General features: G+C 40.5%; 1 protein-coding gene across 1 annotated transcript; it reads left to right on the top strand.

The window, feature by feature from the left end:
* Positions 1-960: 960 nt before the first annotated feature.
* ACTR5 (actin related protein 5) lies at positions 961-20,490 on the top strand. The gene is made up of 9 exons (XM_020798453.3): positions 961-2,199; positions 3,543-3,772; positions 8,049-8,218; positions 9,869-10,086; positions 10,688-10,870; positions 14,752-14,874; positions 16,784-16,923; positions 17,944-18,076; positions 19,847-20,490. Exons 1-9 carry the CDS (start codon positions 1,732-1,734, stop codon positions 20,102-20,104), a joined length of 1,923 nt encoding a protein of 640 aa, XP_020654112.3. The 5' UTR covers positions 961-1,731; the 3' UTR covers positions 20,105-20,490.
* The last annotated feature ends 1,127 nt before the right edge of the window (positions 20,491-21,617 follow it).

Here is a 21,617-nt window from a genome sequence, read left to right as displayed (position 1 = left end):
GCGAAGTCCTGCATGTATTTCAGTTGGACTTTGGTCTTCGCTCTCAATTTAGATTAAAGAGTTTTCCATCTGATCTAGTCTGGAGTTAGGCACCTTCTGTTGCAGTTCGAAAGGTGTGCTTCAGCATGATAGCGAAAAAGATCCCAAACAGGGTCAACGCGAGAACACAGCCCTGTTTCACTTCGCTTCAGATGTCAAAGGGATTCGATGTTGAGCCATCAAAAACTATAGTGCCCTTCATTCCCTCATGAAAGGACCTGATGATGCTAAGGAGCCGAGGTGGACATCCAATCTTGAGAAGTATTTTAAAAAGGCCATCCCTGCTAACCAAGTCAAAGGCCAGAGAGCATGTGTCTTTTCTGGATGTGCAAAGTCCTCTGGCACAAAGCATGCACTTCCCCCACATTTAGTTTTTTTTAAGAAATAGCTTATTATACTGCTCCTATGCTATTGATGCAATGAGGGCAGGGTTTTGTGGGATACAAAATGGGTCAGGTCTCATACAGACTATGGGGGTATGTGTTTTGTTCATCCCTAACCCAAACCTTTCCTCTGAGAAATCAGGAGAGCATTCTTTTTTATGTCATTGACACTTTCCATGTCTTGTGTTAACCAGATGAACAGGGAGGGGTGCCTTTAAAAAGGCACTTTGCCAAGTTCCATACTGCTTCTCTTGAGATTACAGTACTTGAAAGACAGCCACTATCTCTTCTGAGACCCACTTAGACAGAAGATAAAGGAAGAGGTCAATTAGTGCCAGCAGAAGTGGGTAAAGAAGCAGCTTAATACTTTCGTGGGCAGCTAGGAGGCTGCAGGATGGATGTGACTAGAGATTTGCACCTAATGTAATCTAGTGTTCTAGACAGGAGGAAGATGACAGCCTTGTTTGATTTTTCATCAACATGATATTTGGGCGCCTGCTGCACTGATTTTGTATGCCACTGGTTTTATTAATTTTATTTGTTTTGTTTGTTGTGTGCATTGGTTGCTGTGAAACCTTTTTGGAAACTGGAGATAAAGGCATTAAACAGATTTGTGAAATCTGTGCCTGAGTTAAGAGTTCTCGGCACAATCTAAAAGTTAGCAGCAACAACTTCTTAGGGAGACTCTTAACCAAATATAACAGATATTTGGTATAATATAACCTCGTATTTCAGAGTTTCAGTCCTGCCATTTTATACAGCTGTCTGGGTGAGAAAAGCCCTGCATGTTTCAAGCGGCCTATCCAACGACCCCAGTTTCTGCCAGAACTATCAGCAGGCTTGTTGCAGGCACTCCAGGAAAATCTTGATTATCTGCGTCAGATCACCTATGTCTCATTTAGTCCACCAGCTTCTCGCTGTACAAAGGCCAGCTGTTCTCTGTGAGCGATACAGACTGGCAAGCACTATAAGCAACGCCGGGATTTCTTGATTGCTTTTGAATACCCCCCTGTTCTCCCCCCCCCCCCACCGAGTTGGAAGAAACAAGTCAATAATGAAAACGCAGATTTGAGAACGCGCCTCAAGGGCAGGAGCGTGTCCGCGCCTCCAGCTATAAGCAGAAAGGTTTTTAACTTTCCAGAATCTAAAACAAATGGTCACTCAGTGTAAACTCAAGCATACTCATATTGATTTTCATGGGGAAATGGCCCTTCTGTCCGGAATAAAACGTCAAGTGAAACCTTCAAGTCAAAGGGCAAAGTAGCCGGTGAGAATCACGCAGCTATTTTTTTTTAAGTTGGTGTCCCGAATGACGGAACTCGATCGGCAAGGCCTTGTTTCCAGTCGGAAGCCAAAGAGAAGGGACGCGAGGAGTGGTGCGGTTCTCGGCGCAATGGAGGCGGGCGGCGGAGTCTTCGCTTTCCGCGACGTCCGTTGGGATCCAGACCCCGTGTTGGAAGCGAACCCGGCCGTGCGCGTTCCGAGCCCGGCTCCTTTGGTGCTGGATAATGGCTCGTTCCAGCTGCGGTTGGGCTGGGCCAGTCCAGATCCGGCGGTGCCTGGCGAGCCGCTGCTCCGTTTCCGTGCCTTGGTGGCCCGGAGCCGGGGAGCCCGTGGCGGGGCTGGCCCGGAGACGCAAGTGGGTAATGACCTCGGCAGCCCGGAGCCCCTCCGGTGGCTGCTCCGCTCGCCCTTCGATCGGAACGTGCCAGTCCAAATGGAGCTGCAGGAGCTGCTCTTTGATCACGGCTTCCAACGCTTGGGCATCTCCTCGCAGGTAGGGAGGAGGAGGGGGCGGGTGGTATGTATATATGCATGCATGCATGTAATTTATATGCCACTTTTCTCCCCATAGTAGACCAAGGGTGGCTCACAGCAATTAAAACTAATCGCAGATTTAAAAATGTTTATCAGTAGTAAAATTGAAACAAAATTACAAACATTTACAAATCTCAGGAAATCTATAAATAGAAGTAGCATTCCTGAGACCCCACATATTGCTTAAAAGCCTGCCTGATAATGCTTGCCCTTCCAGTTGGGGTGGAGCGGGGAGATCTGAGCAAAAGATTAATCCTTTTTTGGGTGGGGGTATAATATTTGGTGTTTAGGTCTATTTTATTTTATTTGCGTTTATGAAGTTTTGTGGGGTGCAGAATGCAGTTCATGCAGAGCTCAGAACAACCTTACAAAATGACTTATCATTTGCCTGAAGCCCAGTTAAGTATAGGGGATTGCACAGATGAGGTTTTCTGACATAGCTCAGTTTTTTAATGGCCACCTGACATGATGCAATCTATATGTGTACCAAAACACAATATATATGTGTACCAAGTCTCACAGCGTTCATTGGGTTTATTTTTTGCTAATTGTATTAGAATTTCAGGATTAAAATGTAGAACCAGTGAATTAGCTCGGAGTGGGCAGGGACTTCGATTTTTAGATGATATATGAGAGGAGAGCAGGACTATGATGGCAATAAACTTCACCCCTTTTTTCATTCACACACACACACACACACACACATATGTGCATATACACCTGACTTGTAGAGTGCTCCTACATACCTACAATTGCATATAAGCATATTTCTGGATAAATGGAGCCCCCTTGTCCTATGCTATACAGTAGGACTCCCATATCTGCAGAGAATCCATTCCATGATCTACTGCAGATGCCTGAAACCATGGATGAACCCTATATATACAACATACAAGGAGGTGGGACAAAGGCTCAAAGGCCTGCTCTTTGTATGCTGTATATAGGCCTGTAGTAAACAATGGATAACTAAAACTATGGATACCAATCCCACAGGTATAGGCAGTCTTACTGTATATGTTCTTATTCTTAATCTCTTATTTGAAAGCAGACTGGGTGCCATAGAAAAGCAACTTGATATCATATAGCAACAGAGAATTGTTAAATTGTTAAATGGCAGGTATCAAAGTTGCAAAAGTATTTTATATTTCTGTGTACGAAGACAAGAGTTTTAGAACTTTGTGTCTTGGTTCCATGTTTTTGTAGGGCTCTACCATGTCCATATCTGTATCAAAATGTAGATTTCTTTTTTACTAGGTGCTGGAATTTCTCTGACGTTTTTCTCCTATCTCACCTTCCTTATAGGGCTGTGTTGATCATCCAGTTGTGGTCACAGAAGCTGTCTGCAACCCTCTCTATTCAAGACAAATGATGTCAGAGCTCTTATTTGAATGTTATCAAGTACCCAAGGTTTCTTATGGTGTGGACAGTTTGTACAGTTTCTATCACAACAAAAAGCAAGGCTGGCCTTGCAGTGGTCTCATTGTTTCTTCTGGATATCAGTGTACACACATATTGCCAGTGTTAGATGGCAGGTAAGTGTAAGCTGTGAAACTGAATGCACTATTTTACGTATTAGTGAACAGGTTTCTTTTTTGTTGTAGGCGCTTAGGCTGGCTTTTGGACATAGATTGAGTGCATCCTTCTGGCATTCTTCCAAACAGTTTTTACGTGGAGGGTTTTGGTTCTGTTCCTGTTTTGAGAATAAAATCCAGAAAGTAGTGCTAGAGAACTTTTACATTTCTTGTGACTTGGAGTTCATCAAAGTTTCATCTTCTCCATTTGTGTCTAATAACTGAAATTCTGTTAATCAGTTCTGCATATTAAAGGTAGTTTTGAACTGCAAGCAACTTGTATACAATTAGATGAAGTGGCATGCACATGGAAATGGACAAATGAAGCCTTTAATCAGCAGCAGTTTGCTACTGGTGGTGATGTCATCCCTGTTACATAGATGGAGCTGCACAACAGGATTTCAGCAATACCTGTGTGAAACCGCTGAGTGTATTCATTCAAAGGCTTTGCCTGAAATGTTACCTATATGTAAACATCAGCTTGATCTTTTTTCCATCTTGTTATCCCACTAAGTAAGAGGAAGCATAGAATATATATTTGAGGATAGTTTGTGGTTTATTAATAGCAGACCAGTTGAAATCCAGACAAGACAAGTGTTGTGAGTCGGAAAATCCAATTGTATGGAGATGTGCAACTGTTTCTCAATAGGGCTGATCTGCCGAAGAGGCACACATACAGTTTCGGGTTTTCTTGACCTCAATGCTCTCTGTGGAGACACAGGTGGTGTTGGTGGCTAGAAGTGTATTTTGCTAACTGTAGTCTTACATAAGAAAGTCATACCTTGCTTCAATAGCCTATGTTGATTACATCCAGCCTAGATTTTTAAGACTGTCCCTTGAAATGGCTGCTGGAATACGGCAGGTAGAACAATTACTGGAGCTAAGTGTTTGGGTCATATTTAACCTACCTGTGCCATGTGTACTGGCTGCCTGTTTCTGGGTCCAGTTTAAGTTAAGGAGTACTAGGGTTAGGGCCTGTTTTTTTATCACAATTCCTGTCAATGAGTGTGTTCTCGAGATTCAAATGAATTCTCACATATTCTGGAATGCATAAATATAGGAGATTATAAGCAAATTAGGTTTTTTTCCCTAACAGAATGGATTTTATTTAAAGTAAATTGATTTGTGGCTTAAAGCACTACTCAAAAGGGATTATGTTTAATAATTTATTTCCTCTCCCCCTCCCCCCAAAGTGCACTCCAGCTTCCTTTAACATTAATACACGTGTTTAACAATTTCCTTGCATGGAATGATTCCATGTTCAGTTACTTTCATCCTGTTTCGAGAGTAGAATCCAGGATCTGAAAGTGTTCTGTTTCAGAGAAAAAGACATGGCTTGGCATTATATAGACAAGGATGCAGAGGGACAATATCTAGGGTCACAACTCTAAAGGAATCAGTATCGCTGAACGAAGTTATTAAAAACAAGCCTTCCGAGGTTTGGGGCAGGATGTGAGAGCAAGGAAGATGTAAGGTAGGGGAAAAAGAGAAAGAGAGAAAGAAAAGATTCCTGTCATCGGAGAACAGAAGGGAGCATGGAGGCTAAGCTCCCTGCAGAGTCATAGTGGCAAAAGGAAAATCGGAATGAATTCCAATGCTAATTCTAATTTCAAGGCTGGGTGCAGTTTACCCAAGTTTCTCGTCCTCTTCTAAATAAGTTGTTTTGTGCTTAGTTTGGTGTCAGACTTTCACAAACTTGTCATAATGTCCAGGGCAGAAAACAGAATTAGAGCAGAAGATTGGAAAAATGTCAGTGCATGTTTGACTATGTTTTGCTGGAATAGCAGGATAGAAGCTGTTCTAACTAGTTGGGTTTCTGAGTATAAGCTTGTTTAAAAATAGAACCCATATTTCCCTAAACATAAGCACACACAGTAGAAGAGAACATGTGTTGTTTTTTGTTCCAGTTTATTAGACCTTTTTTCTTGAAAAGGCTCAAAGCATCTCACAGTGTTAAAATAACAGGTATCAGAGGAAGAGTCTACAGTTTGTGGGGAAAGGATCTTCAGGAGAAAAATCAGGACATTCAAGGATATATTTCCTTATCCCTTTTAGCTCCTTCATGAGGAGCATCCAGGGAATGTAAAAACTCCCAATTAGTTCTGCAAGAAGGGGAGATGTTATTAAAATTTTGAGCTCAACACTGCCAGAACCTGGGCTTTAGGAGAATAGTCCATTAAAGTCTTGGGGGAAAAGTCTTTCTGCAGTTCAAAGTGACTTTCAAAATCCTGTTGGTGTAAAGTTACACTGGCATAAACTAGACTTGTTGCCAGAAATAATTAATTTAAGTACTGTAAATCAAAAGCTTCCTGTCCATTCCTTCAGGTTCCAAGGCTCCTTAGGCCTCCCTGGGAAGCCTTTGGGAGCCACAGGACTATGGGGAAGCCTTTAGTAGTCAGCATTTGCCACCAAATCTCTGCAGGTAGTCTTGATGGAGGCAATTTTGTTTACTGTTAACTCCTAACCCCTCCCTCGTGTTGTGAGGCTTCCAAAGGCTTCCCTGGAGCAAAAGGGAGCCCTAGGGAGCCTCGGACCCTTAAGGGCGTGGGAGATAGGAAGTATTTAATTTGTTTAAACTGTTTCCAGTGCTGGATCAGGTTTATTCTGGTATAAATTTATGCAACATGTTTTTCCCCATTGTCAGTATTGAGGAAGGGAATCCAACCTTAGCAGGGTAGGTGGCCTCTGATAGCCATCTTCTCCTGAGGGAAGATAATTCATTGGCTATGTGCATTCACATGGATGGCCTAGTTCAAGGTTCTCTGGAAACTCAGGAGAAATCCTATTAGCACTTGGCTAATCAGAGTTCTGTTTGCTGATTCCTCTTCGTTGCTTGTGACCAGCTACTGCACTGACTGTCAATTATTTTGTTTTACAGTATCTCTCCTGTGTGGTTACTGTCATCCTTTTACTGTCAGTTCTTCTAATAATAATAATAATTTGAATTTGTTGTGCAATTATATTGGAAACTCTTTTGGGAGAATAGGTGCCCACTTAAAAAGCTACTGAATTAATGAACTTCATAGGGCTAATTTTGAGGATCAGATAAAGACAATGAAGTATGTCTTCATCAAGGGAATGCTTATTCTTCCTTGATAAAAATGGTGTTTTTTGAAACATGTTGGGAAGACCAGTAATTTGCAGTAATTTTATTTTTTATCTATTTTTATTTAAAATATTTTTACCTCGCCATCCTCCTTAAAAAGGATTCAAGGTGGCTTATATCAGTAAAAGACAATATTTAAAAGCAAAAAAAAAAGAAGTGTGCAAATATTTTTTAAAAAGAAACAAATACCATCCTAAAACAGTAAACAAAATCAACATCAAAAGCACATTTAAAGCAACAAGGCACATCAGTCCATTTAAAAACCTGTCTTGAACAGCCAGTCACTAAGGGAAAGCTTGCCTTTGTAATCTTTGCTGTTGTTTTTTTTCCATTCCACCTCAGCAGTTTATGACTGTCTTCTAGAGTGAGGGGAGAACTTTTACGTATGGACATGCATAGCAGTTTTTATTTCTGCTTTATGGATTCCCAGTTCCTGAAAGCTAATTAAAGATGCTCACCATATGATGCAGACACTTGTTCAATTTCATTTGAACACGCAGATAAAAGGAAACATTGAGGTCAGCATCCTCTTCATGGCACATAGTGGAAAGGCAATTACATGGGGTTTCCTCCTGTTCCCGTAGGCTCCTCCTTGCACAGCTGGTTTTTCACTAGTTGCAAGATAGTTGTGTGACTGGTGACATTGACTGGGGAGGAGAGGTTGCCGGAGCAGGTGAACGTTAACACAATTGCACTTCTGCTCCAAATAAGATATGGTTCAGTAATATATCTTGTATTTTACAGGCTGCATGCATACTTGTGAAAACATTGCAGATATAAAAATAATCTAGATATCCTGTTCTGAATAATATCATTTTGACGATATATTTGTTCTGTGGGATTTGTTCAAAGAAACTATTGGTCACTGAAAATCCTTGACATAGTCTAGTCTTTTTAAAATAATTTCCCCCCTACAGTATACTGACTGATTATCTTTAAACGTTGTCTATATATGTACAGTACTGTATATAACACAGCAACATTGGCTGTGTACAAAGTCTAGGAAGTTCTTTTAAAGGCCTTTAGAATTTGGATTAGAAAAGTCAAGATGATCTTACTGAGATCTGTGATAGGATGAATTTAACAAATGCCTTTTTCCTGAGTCATATTCAGACTTGCTTTTCTTTCTAGGTTGGATGCTAGGAACTGTAAGCGCATAAATCTTGGAGGATGCCAGGCAGCCATGTATCTCCAGCGTCTTCTCCAGCTAAAATATCCTGGGCATTTTGCTGCCATCACTCTTAGCCGTGTGGAGGAAATACTCCACGAACACAGCTATGTTGCTGAGGATTACAAAGAAGGTGAGGATTGGTATCAAAAGCTGCCATGCAGTTTTAATTCAAATTTCATGGTTCTTATCTTATTTATTCATGATACTGATTTGTCACTATGTACAATAGCTACAGTAGCAATTTTTAAAATTAGATTTTAAAAAAACAAATAACCATGAGCATAAACTGGAGAGGACAGCTTTTGTGAACTTGGAGCAATTTTTCCAGTTAACCAACAGCTCGTGGCCTGCATGGCCAAAGGGGTGTGTGTGTCCTAATCAGACAAAGCAATGCTCAGTGGGTCTTTTTTTCTGTTTGTGGTTGGTATGTGCTGCCACATCCCTTTTGTGTTATAGCAGCCTTTTTGAAGTATGTGATAAGAAGCAATTTTTCAGTGCCATGTCCCAGTGCCATGTCTTCCAGGGCAGACTGGGGATATAAACACAGGTTTCCAGAGTTTTAGTCTAACACTGTCCACTACATCATCCTAGCTTTTGTTTCTTGTTTTTCCTGTTACGTTTTATAAAACATACATATATACATAATATTGCACATACGTGTATGTGAGTGCATCCCTCTAATTGCAAAATTTTGTATTTTACTATAACAACGTATCTTAAGAAATAAAATTTCCTGCAGCAATCCATTTAGACTCTGCATAAATGTTGGAACATTCATCTGAACCACCCCATCATGCTTCCAAAGTCAATGCAACTAATATCCAGTGATGAGTATGAGTAAATGCATTTAATCATCAGGTGTACTTTAGAAATGTAAATTAGTAAAACACAATGGATTGACTCCAAACTAAGTTGGTTGAATTTGTTGTCTGCTGAAAACAATGGAAGAAAATTAAACAACATATTTCTTTCCTATTGATTTCATGGGGCCTATGTTCAGTTGGAGGAACTGAATGAACCATGGGATCTAGTAGTCATATCCAGTTTTATCTAGCTCTCTGTCTCTCTGTCTAAAATATTTATATGCCACCTTTCTTCTAAGGATCCAAGGCAGCTTATAGTATTAAAAATGTTTTGGAAGGTTCTTCATTCTACTCTGCACTACCGACAAGTTCCATCTAAAGCAGCGGTTCCTAACCTCTGGTCCCAAGGTGTTCTTAGACTACAATTCTCTGAAATCCCAGCCAGCACAGCTAGTGGTGAAAGGCTTCTGGGAATTTTAGTTCAAGAACACCTGGGGATCCAAAGGTGATGAACCACTGATCTAAAGGGTCCCCTTGCATCCTTGCTTGCTTACAGTTTTGCATTGGGGTTGCATTTTTTTAAGGGAGCAAAATTGGACTTTGGAGTTTCCATTTGCTATTTCTCACTTCATAGCATAGTTACTCTTCTTGGAACAAACATCATAGATATAAACACCCTGTGCCTTTCCTTGTCCTTCATCTCTCCTATAACTTGGTCAAAGATCAGAAAATCTCCTGAAATATTCTGGCTACCATTGCCAGGAAACTTTTCCCATTTCTTGAACTGGATCTATCTGTTAAATGCTCCTTTCTACAATAGCTGGTTAGCAGGCCAGGGGTGTTAGGTGCATCTCCACCAAGGTTCCTTCCCCTTAATTTCCAGAAGTACAAACTTTCCCAAGAGATCTGTGCTGGAATGTGTTTAATACACTTAGGAAAGAAGAGATCTCATTGTGCTTTCACACCCATATGAACAGAGATGCAAAAGTGGAGATCGCCTGAATATTATGAGAACAACGTGCACAAGATGCAGCTGCCTTTTTCAAATAAGCTTTTGGGGAGCACCCTCACCTCTGAAGAAAAGCAGGAGAGAAGACAGCAGCAACTTCGGCGTCTCCAAGAGCTCAATGCTCGCCAGCGAGAGGAAAAGTTGCAGCTTGATCAAGAGAGGTTGGACAGACTGCTTTATGTTCAGGTAACTGCACAGTCAGTGAGCTGGTGTGTTGATACAGGGGAAGCTGAAAAGGAGAAGCTGAGAGGGCAAAAGTCATGTGCAAAGGGCAAATATCATTCTCAGGGAAATGTCCAGTGTCATAGGAGCTCTCAGATATCTGAAGAAATGACAGATAATCACATGCATGCAAGAAAATTATGGTAGCATTCTTACCTACTTGAAAATCTGTTGATTCTCTTGATTGTACAACAGATAGAATTTCTGGTAGTATTCCCCTTGATTGTGATAGGATAGACAGTGTATTAAGCTTAGAACTGCTGGATAGCTCAGTGATTTAGGTGTCTGGCTGCAGAGGCAGAGGCTGGGAGTTTGATTCCCCATTGCGTCTGCTTAATAGGAGCTAGACTCAATGATCTATAGGGTTCCTACCAGCTCTGCAGTTCTAAGATGCTGATGATTACTGCTTATTTTCTTTTTTTTATTATTATTATTATTATTTATTTTATTACACACACACCCCTTTAGGGAGAGAAGGATAGTTACCCAATTGTAACTGACTCTTATAAATTACTCATTCCAGTATAGTAAGAACAACAAGATATTTTCTTTTTTTAAAATGCAGGAATTGCTGGAAGATGGCCAAATGGATCAGTTCCACAAAGCGTTGGTTGAGCTGAACATGGACTCTGCTGAGGAACTGCAGTCTTATATTCACAAGCTGAACTTAGCTATTGAGCAAACCAAGCAGAAGATCCTACAGGCAGAAATTAGCGTGGAAGTGGATGTTGTGGATAGCAAGCCAGAGGTATCATAGTGGTTTTTATTTATTTAAAATATTTATACCTCACCTTTTTTCCCTAGAGGAGCCAAGGTGTCTTTCAATATTAAAAAAAATATTCAAACAACAAAACAACAGCCTCATGTATAGGAACCCCCTTTGAGGCGACTAGTTAGGAAAAAAAAGGCTGATGTCCCACTGTTCATTCTAAAATTGACCAATGTGCATCAAACTACTGTACTTCAAGAATTACTTGCATTGACAGCTTTCAACTATATACCCTGCAGGTATCTCCTGTGAATGCCTCCTGTTTGTTTTGCTGTCCTTCATCCTTGTTCCCTGTAGTTGTAAACAGAGCTGATGAGCACCAACAGAACCTGTAGCTAAAATGGGACCATTGGAAAACTAGAAGGGCAGTATTAGCATGTCCGTGCAAATCCCATGGTTTGCAGAAGTAAAAGAAGTATGTGGGGGTGGGGGAATAGGGACTTTAAGAAAAGTCCTAAGAGGGAACTTCCCTTTAAAAAGCCCCATCAGAACTGAGCATGTTTGGTAGTTTTTGGGAACCACAAAATATTGAGTAGGGGTAAGAAAAATATAGGAAATACACTTCCTTGCAGAAAAGTAGTTTTCAGGTGTGGAATGGGAATGATAGTCTCTTTGGAGTTCAGATGTATCTTATTTCAGGTAAGGGATTGGAAAAAGGAAGCTTTCTGAGTTGAAGCTAACACGGGCATGCTTCAGTTACTGCTCTTTACCACAAATTTCTGTTTTAGAAAAGGTTGAGAAAAGTGGGATTGTGGGGGGGGGGGAGGAACCATCACATCAGACTAAAATTTGAGGTAGTTGTTGGAGATGCCAAAAATAGAGCTATGTGCATGGTGCACATGTGTATGCTCGAAGCAAAAGAAGCAACAAGGAAACAGTAGGACTTTTGCATGGAGAGGATGGGGAAATACTGACAGGTGACAGAGAGACTGCAGAACTGTTGAATGCCTCGTTTGCTTCTGTCTTCTTCCAAAAGGAAGATAGTGCCCAAGGTGGAGTAAGCAGAATAAAACAGGAAGCAGGCCTGCTGCTGCCAACAATAGGCGCAGAGGTGGTCTGGGAACATCTAGTTGCTTTAATAGGTTCAGATCTCAAGGGCCAGATGAACTGCATCCAAGGGTACCCAAGGTGGATGTGATGGTGGAGTCTTTGCCTATAAACTTTGACACACAAAACTAGAAGAGAACAAGTGTCATTCCAATCTTCAGAAAGCGGGAAAATCTAGGAAGCTATCAGCTAGTCAGTTTGATATTCATACCAGGAAAAGTCCTAGAATAATTGTTACTTTGAGTACTTAAAAAAAAGAAAGAAACACTGTGATTTACAAGTATGGGTTTTTCAAAAAGAGGTCATGTCTGGTCTATTTTTGTCTCTGCCTAGTAGCAGAGTCATAGATGTGGGACTGACAGCTGTCAAATAGCAGGAGGTAGAGTGGATTTCTTACCTCCATGCTGTTCCTGCATTGCTTTTTTGCCCCTTCTGAAAAGTGTACAGTTCACAAAGGTGCATCTCAGTGCTTTTCAGAAGGTGTGAAGAAGCAGCCTGGGAATGGCATGGAGGTAAAAGAGCTGCTCTTATCTCCATATCATTTGACTGATCCCAGTCCCATAATGCAGCTTGGGGTGTGTGTGTGGTCCTGCTAAATTACGGGACTGGGGAGTCCCATCCTTACCTATGATGAGATGAGTGCCGCAGGGTTCCATCCTAGGCCCAAGGCTCTTCAACATTTTCATAAATGTCTTGAATGAACTCATTAAACTTGCAGATACTCATTAAACTGGGAGGGTTGGCTCATGCTTCGAGAGATGGATTCAGAAGTCGCTGAATGTAAAGATAGGAAATGTCAGATGCACAAATATAGGATAGAGGACAACCAGCTTGACAGTAGAATATGTGACAAGGTTCTAGAAGTCTTAGTAACCACAAGCTAAACGGTTAACAGTAAGAAAACCTGCCATAATATTTGGCTGCATCAGCAGGAGAGGATCCAAAACAATGAAGCAGAGCGTCTCTGCTGTGCATTGGTCAGAACTCACTTCAAATGCTGTGTCCACTTCTGGCACCATAGTTTAAAAAGGATATAAAGAAGATGGAATGTGTCCTGAGGAGAATGACCAGGATGCTAAAGGTTTAGAAACTGAGCCCTGTGGGGAGCAGTTGAGGGAGCCGAGCGTGTTTAGTCTAGAAAAGAGATTTAGACATCGTATGATAGGTATCCTCAGATGTTGGAAGAGCTGAGCTTCTTTTCTACAGCTTCAGAGAGTAGGGCCCAAAGAAATGGCTTTCCATTACAGAAAAGGAGGTTTTTAGCTGAACTTTAGGAAGGACATCTTCTCAGTGAGAACTGTTTGACTGTGGAATGGACTGCTTTGAAGGGTGGTGGATTCTCCAACATAGGAATGTAGTTCCTTTTCATAAGCAAGAGCTTTTTGAGGACATTTTTTTTTAATTACATGGAAATGAATGTTTAAGCTTTATTCTTATATAAGCCTTTATTTTGAAGTTGCCTAATTTTTAAAAAAATATTTGTCAAATATAAAAATAGCACATTTGGTTTGCAGTTGGCAAAATCAAATTCTTGGCATGAAGTTCCCAAACCCCCATTACCTGGCCTTGTGGCGCTAAGCAAAACAGGCTAAGTTAGGTATGAAACCTCACTCAGTAAATAATATTTGGACATGATGATACCTTTAGCTAACAGTGAGCTCTCTAGTCATACCTAGTCCGTTGTTTTAGTGACCTGTTTTCTGCAGCCCTTTTGGCACTTAACAGCTACTTGCATAAATATTGCAGCCCGAAAGTAGCAATTTTCCATAATTCACATACCTTTTATTTAGCCAGCAAATATTTATTTTCCAGGCTCACATCAGCCGGGTACAGAATAAAATATTGCATAGCTGCTATTGATTCTGAAAATTTACCAAGTCTGAGACATCTTGAAAAATCCGTGTTAACTTTGAACACATTTTTAAATATGGAATGATCATACTTTCTGAGCAAAGAAGGAACTTTTCGAGCAAGGACGTTAAGCAGTTGTTAGAGTTACTGGAAATGTGTAATAAAAGGATAAAAGCAAAGCCATTATTGCAACTGCAAAGAAGACTGTTTAGATACTGGGGATTACAAGAACATAAAGGTAGCAACATAAATATTTAACTATATAACTGAGATGGCAGTCGTCTTCCACTGAGCATGCAGCTTTGAGAGGAACGGAGAGCTGAAGGGAGGAAGGGGCACCTGTTTAGTCAGCCAAATCAACCCTGGCAATCTGTGGAGTGGTAGATATTACATCCAGATTGTCCTTACATCCTCTTTAACCATATAAACTACCAGTAAGCAATCAAAGGGGCCCCAATTGGAAAATAAATGAATAGTCTAATGGTGTAGCATGGCTAGATAACAGTCTAGTCAAACAAGAGCAAACCATCTGACAAGCCAGAGTATAACTAATACGGTAGACCTGGGCTGTTGTGCTCTTTTGAAAACTTTTATCGGTTGTGAAAATAGCTCCAATCTTGTGTTTTTCCCCCATAAACTTATTTTAAAATATATATTTTTGGTAGTTTATTGTCTTTTTTGACATTGTCATTTATTTTCTTGCTGCTGGAAATATGTAAAAATATGTTTGTTGGGGTTGCGTCTCTAAGCCTATGTAGTAGGGCATAAATCTCATTAAACTCTGTGGGATTATAAGAACATTGCCACTTTTCAGAACACAATACCATATGGATGGAATCCTGCTGGCAGGAAAGAATCAATCATCTTCGACACAGTTGCTTTTACACCTCAGCATATTCATGCCAGCTTGAGTGTTTTCCCCCCGTTTACCATAATAATCTGTGGTCTGTTTTTTTTCTAAGATTCCAGACTTGGATCCATTGGGCAGTGAGCAATCCATGGAAGATTTAGAAAGTGTGAATGAATTTGAGTCTTTATTTCCTGAGGAGCAATCTGAAGTGGAAAAGCCAGTCACTACAGTACAGGTTTGTCCTTATATGCACTATGCTTTCAGTTCACCAAAAATGTCTATGTAGTGACTTTCTGACAGCCATTGCTTCCAGTCAATTATGCTGTGCATAAATTTGGGAAGGGGCTGACTCAGTCTTGTCTGTTCCTTGTCAGAAATTTCCTTCTGTGTACTTAGTGTTTCTTTTTACCCATTGAAATAGAGCAAACTGTCAAGGGCTGGTTCTGACAGGAATTCAGAGTGGAAGAGATAGATGTTCCCAGAGATATCTGTGTCATCTTCAAGATGCATAGTCCAAATTAAATTTTGTGTAGTAGACTTAACATGAATGAATGAATGAATGGTGTATAGGACATTAAAGTGTCCTAGGTTCTGGACAAAAGGTTTTGTTTTTTTAAACTTCCTGTCCTTTGGCTAAGTGTAAGTAAGAAATGTTATCCAGAAGGAAGTGGGGTTGGGAAAAGTAGCAAGTTCACACACTGTTGTTTCATAAAGTTAGACAAATATATAATGGCCAGGTGCAATGGCTCCTCAAAGAAACAGTAAAGGGATAGAAAAGATCTTGGGATATTTACTCTGAGTTGAACCAATGAAGTGTGATGTCTCCAGTCTCACTTCTCTCTCTGTTGCAACTGTGCAAAATGGCTGCCAGTGACACATGCTGAAAAGACAAAGGCCCGGGTCACATGAGGGAAATGTTTTATAGTCCTTATGATATTTTCTATATCTTTGTTATACTGAATCATGGCCACATGCTTTATATCTCTGGATAAACATCCCAAGAATTTTTAGCAGTACCAATTTATTTCCTCCTATTCCAATCATTATGGCTGGGTACAGTACACTATCAGTTTATTTTTTCTTTTGCTTCAAGAGGTAATTCAGCCCCTTGGTGTTTATATAAAGGACACTCCCCTCATGTGACCAGGGCCAAAGTGTCTCCTTATAAGAGGGCACAGAATGAAGGTTGTACAGTGGTGCCTTGACATACGACTGTCCCTACTTACGACCAATTCGACTTACAAACAGCTTCGGTCACAAAATTTTGCTTCTACTTGCGACCAGAGCTTCCACTTATGAACAGAAAAGGCAGGAAATTCAAATTGCTAAATAGGTGGGGAAAGAGACTGCTTCTTTGTAGCTCTTTCACTCCGGCAGTTAGAGAGAATGCGATCCGAGGAGGCTGCCTGCTAAGGTATGGTGCTGCTTTATGCTTTTTAAAAACTGTTCTTGGTATTTTTGCAGCGTACTTTTTGGCTGGGTGGTTTATGTTTCTGTGCTGTGATGAGTCTTGAGGGGTTTGTTTGCTTTTTTTCCCCCATTTCCGATGGGTCTTGGGTTTTTTTATTGCTTTTTAGAGTGTTTCCCCCATTTCCGATGGTCTTGGGGGGTTTGGTTGCTTTTGTGAGCGGGGTTCCCCATTTTCAATGTGTCTTGCATGCTTCCATTGCTTTTTGCTTTGTTCTGTTTGCATTTCTGATCTGCTCCCTTTGATTTCTATGCATTTCCGACCTGGTCCCTTTGTTCTTTCTGCATTTCCAATCTGCTCCGTTTGTTTTCTGTGCTTTTGCAGTGGGTTCTGCATGCTTCCCTTGCTTCCCCCCCCCCTTCGGCCGGAAGGGATTAATCTCATTTTCCAATGAATTTTGCAGTGATGTTTTGTGTGTGTGTGATTTTTTCCTTTGGCCAGAACGGATTAATTGCATTTCAATGCATTCCTATGGGGAATGGTGCTTCGACCTACGATCATTTCGAGTTACAACCATCATTCCGGAATGGGTTATGGTTGTAAGTTGAGGCATCACTGTAGTTGTAGACTACTTTGATCTGCATTTACATGTTGTCAATGAAATCAAAAGTGGAGCAAATGTTTGGAAGTGTAGTTGTGCCCTCACATCATGCTGTTCTGTATCTTATTTTTACAGCCTGTATTTAACCTGGCCGAGTATCACCAGCTTTTTATTGGTACAGAAAGAATCCGAGTTCCTGAAATTCTGTTCCAGCCATCCTTGATAGGTGAAGAGCAGGCTGGCATAGCAGAATGCATGCAGTTTGTTCTCGACAGGTTAGTGTTTAACTTCCAATTCATTTAATATGTTTAGGAACAGACTGTCAGTTTTTGGAGGACATTGAGTTTTATATGTCCTTTTTCTTCTGCAAAACCCCAAGGACTGGTCTTCCTTTCCTTTGAAAAAAAGGAAAAAAAAGGGCTCAAGATTTTATTTATTTATTTATTTATTTATTTATTTATTTATTTATTTATCAAATTTATACCCCGCCCCTCTAGACCACGTCTACCCCACCTTTATCATCTGCTATAAACAGATTCTGGGGTACTCATAAGTAAATCACTGTGTGATTATCTACTTGGGTGTAGTGTCTAAGGTAAGAAACAGGTCCATAGGGCACATATGGGAAAAGTTACTTAGTTTGGATTAGGATTCCCAGTACTATATAACCAGTATGGCCAGTGCCAGTGGCCATTCTGACTGGGGTATTCCTGGAGTTTTAGTCTGAAAAATAACTGTCTCTCCATATCAGGTTCAAGAAGAATGTAAAGAATAGTAGCAACACCACTTACTCATGGCTCTATACAAAACCATATGTTAAATTGTATGTCACATAGTGGCCATGTCCAGATATAAACAGTGGTTTAGAGCTAGGTTAATAAAGTGCATCGAACCCCAAGCTTATGCCTTTTCTTTTCACCGCTTGTCTCCAGCAAAGGAGGAAGGTGTGTATATGTAAGTCTGAGTCTATGTGGATCATTCATACGTGCTGCTAGGCCAAGATCTAATGTTATGTCAGTGGAGCCAACAAACCGTCTAAAGATCATCTAAAAGAGGAGCTTCTTTGCTTCTAGAAAGATTGTATAATCCAAAACAACAACAATGTAACATTAGAATTACTTCTTTTAACCCTTTAAATTGTTAAAGCTTTCTCCTATTAATATCGGGATTTTGCTCTTAGGAGCGTGTGCTAAACTTTTGCTTATTTTAATTTACTTATTTATTTAGAATATTTTTACCCCACCTTTCTCATCTGCTATAAACAGATGGAGCTCACAACAGTTTTATTTATTTAGGTACCCTAAAGAGCAGCAAGAAAAGCTGGTCCAGAATGTCTTCCTTACAGGTGGGAATGTGATGTATCCTGGAATAAAAGCCAGAATCCACAAGGAACTTCTGGAAATGAGGCCATTTCAGTCATCGTTTCAGGTATAGTATTGGCTTTGGGAGTACTTTGGCCACTTGTGATACCTGATACCTAAATGGGGGAAAACCACTTGCACAATTACCAAGATGCAAGTGGTTTCCCCCCATTTACTCAGTTGTCTGTCATGCAACCAGCCACACAGGATGTGTGGCAGATACCCTGTCACAGCAGGGGAACTGCTTGGGTAATTTCTTTTGCATCTATTGCTTTTCCCAACAGAATTCTGGCCTAAATACTCTGCATGCTTACATCAAGAGGTGGAAAGCTGTTATGAGGCATTTGAATTAGGCTGAAATATTACTGAATTAGACTTTGTGCTGCCAGATACTGAGGTGATTCAGATGTAATAGCAAGCCACATTGCAAGTGTTTATGGGAATGAGCCTAACATTTGTTTAGGCTTGTTCACATCACCATATCCTGTCATAGTCATGAGAAGGAATCTAGAGTCTTTTACTTGTATACTAATGGCGTTCTGCAACCTGTTTGTCTTTGTACATTTTTATTAATATTATGATGATTATTATTATGTTTATTGTTATGATTATTACTGCGATTATTATTGTTCATGTTATTATTGTTGCCCTTTTGATCAGTTTGGTCCATTCTTATTGTGTGTAAGGCTTCATCTCCCCTTAACTGTGCTTGCATCTCTCTCCCCCTTCCAATTCAGTTAAAAGCCCTCCTGATGAAGTTCATCATGCTGTGGGCAAACACATTTTTCCCAGTCCTTGTTAGATGCAAGCCATCTCATGCTAGCAGTCCTTCTAGGAAGCTTAGCCCATGGTCCCAAAAACCAAATCCCTCTTGTCGACACCACCTTCGTAGCCAGTCATTTACCCAGAGAATCTTCCTTTCTCTTTTGATTCCTATTCCGAGCACCAGTAGGATGGAAGATATATTTATTTTAAATATATCAGCCATCATAATATTGCATAGCTCCCCTTGCATGATGTGAATGACATTATCATGGTCACAGGTCGCCGCTGATTGGAGACTTCTTTTTTCTGATTTGCAGTTTGCATAATTAAAATAGTGTGAGATGAAATTATGTGCACCTTGAAATGGAAAGAATAAAGGAAGTCCGTAATCAGCAGTCTGTTGCTGATAATGATGTCATTCCTGTTGCACAGGTGGAACTATCCAACAGAATACTGGGCATCCCATCTCCAAAACACTAACAAGTATGAACAAAAAGCATGTGAACAAAAAGAAAAAGAAAGTCCAGGACATGTAGAATGAGAGCCAGTGGGGTGTGATGGATAGAAGCAGCAATAAAAGCAATTATCCATTAAGTGCATAGAAAAATCAAGCCATTTTCATTTGACATCTAAAAGATTAGGACTGGTACCAGGCAAATATGTCAAGAAGACCTTTCAACCCATAAGGCATCAGAATAGACTCCTTATTCCTGGTTGTTGTTTTAGGTTGTATACTACCCCACAGTTTGCAACATAATTATGCAGTCAGTGCTTCCCCCCTCCCCCGCGAGCTGGGTACACATTTTACTGTCCTGGGAAGGATGGAAGATGGAGTCAACCTTGAGCCAGCTACCTGAAACATTGGGATCAAAGTCAGGTTGTGAGCAGAGGCTGTGCCACGGAGTTGTCATTCTTCCTGCCCTCAGAAAGCAAGGCCTGATCATACAATATCAAGAAACTGTTTCACACAGGAGCAAATAGCTGTAGCATACAACTTTCTCCATGTGTTGTTGTTATTTTGTGATTTGTACTTTCACTAATCAGACCCTGCTATTGTCTTGCTGCCATGCAGGTGCATCTTGCTTCCAATCCTGTTTTAGATGCGTGGTATGGAGCTCGAGAATGGGCCCTAGAGTACATGAACCGTGAAGAAGGCTGGATAACTAGGAAAGATTATGAAGAAAAAGGTGGGGAGTACCTTAAAGAGCACTGCACGTCCAATGTCTATGTACCTATCCGCCTCCCAAAGCAGGTTCCACGGACAACTGAAGCAGCAGCATCCATTAAAGCACCAGGAACGGCCACAAACCAGGCCTCTGAACAGGGGTAACATACAGCCTGCAAGGATATGTAATTGAAAGTTGAGAAGAGTCTGTGTGAAGAATATTGCTTTCCAAAATGACAGACATTTACTACTCAAAGAACATGATGTGAATTTAAGGAATTCAGCATTTCCTTTTAGCCTTGACATACTTGGTTTCTCAAGGTGTGTAAACCTATCAAAGAGCAGTGAACATTGATAAGTCTTGAGTACTATGTTCATGGTTGCCATGAACTTATTATAGATTCTGCTTCTGTTTTTGGTGTTTTAAAAAAAACAGCAAATTGAATATTTCAGAGAAAATGTTTACTGGCCTCATTGAGGTTGTTTTTATAATAGAAAATCTGGCAAGATCTTCTAGCCATGTAAATAAATTCAGGTTTTTTTAATGCTTTCTAGTGTCAAACATTTTTACGTAACATATCAGAGCACTAATGTCTAGAGAAAGTGTGTTGTGGTGTAAGCTTTAGTAGACAACACCCACTTCATCAAATACTGCAGCAGCAGTTAGTCCAGAAGGTGGCGCCTTTGCCCCAAGGAAAATGAAAACTATTATTAGTTGAGTATTTGCATTGGTAGATTTCTGCTCTTAAGAACTTATTATCTAATTTTCTTTTATAACTCATTGAAGACCTTTTCCCTGTTTGGCACCAAGGGACGCCATCCAATCTATAATTACACAAGTTCTGTTCTAACACAGATGTCTGTCAGAGCTGGAAGTCTCTGCTATGACCAGACTTTATGAAACATTCATAAAATGTAGAAAGCTAAGGCAAGTGGCAGCTAAGAGAGGAAAGAATCTTTGGTTCATTTTAGGGCATCCTACAATAGTGTTAGATTACCAATTGAACCACCTTCAATGCTTAGTGACCCCCGGCATGTGCAAGAGAACGAACTCCTTGTTCACTTGCTCTTGCTTATGTTAAGCAGCCATTGTTTTTGGCTTGCCATAGTGGCACACAGTCTCTCTCCTAAATGAATGTTTGCCTGTACATGCAAACATCACCTCCATTTAATCAGTCACAGTGCTATATTAGAGGGAATGCTGGAAGGCTTAAGGCCATAGGAAAAAAAATAGGAAAAGCAATTAGCCCACATAATGTTCCAGTTTCAGCAGACAATTACTGTAGTGCTACCTATGCAAAAGCAGAACATCCTGCTGTAAGGTTCTTTTCTCAGAAGCTGTAATGTCCATCTACCTCCTTGAATATGTTCTAGTTCAGGATTTCCTTGGGGGTCTGTGTGTTCATACAGGCCTTGACACCAATTCTTTGTTATTGGTGTACTGCCCCCTGCTGGGCCTGCATTGAAGTGCAGCAAATATTTGTTTCCTAAGAAGTAGCCATGTTAGTCTGTCTCAGCATGTTGGCAAAAGCAAACGGGAATGAGGAAAGGAAATAAGGCAAAATTGTGTTGTGTTGTGTTGTAACAACTCTTTCACACAAAAGCTCACACTAACAACTCCAGTAGTAAGTCACAAGTCACAATCAGACATGGGCACAAAACAGCGGTTTGGATGATG

Source organism: Pogona vitticeps, chromosome 4 (genome assembly GCF_051106095.1).
Source record: "Pogona vitticeps strain Pit_001003342236 chromosome 4, PviZW2.1, whole genome shotgun sequence".
Classification (NCBI taxonomy): domain Eukaryota; kingdom Metazoa; phylum Chordata; class Lepidosauria; order Squamata; family Agamidae; genus Pogona; species Pogona vitticeps.
The sequence above is the reverse complement of the archived record's forward strand: the minus strand, read 5'-3'. Positions and strand labels throughout refer to the sequence as shown.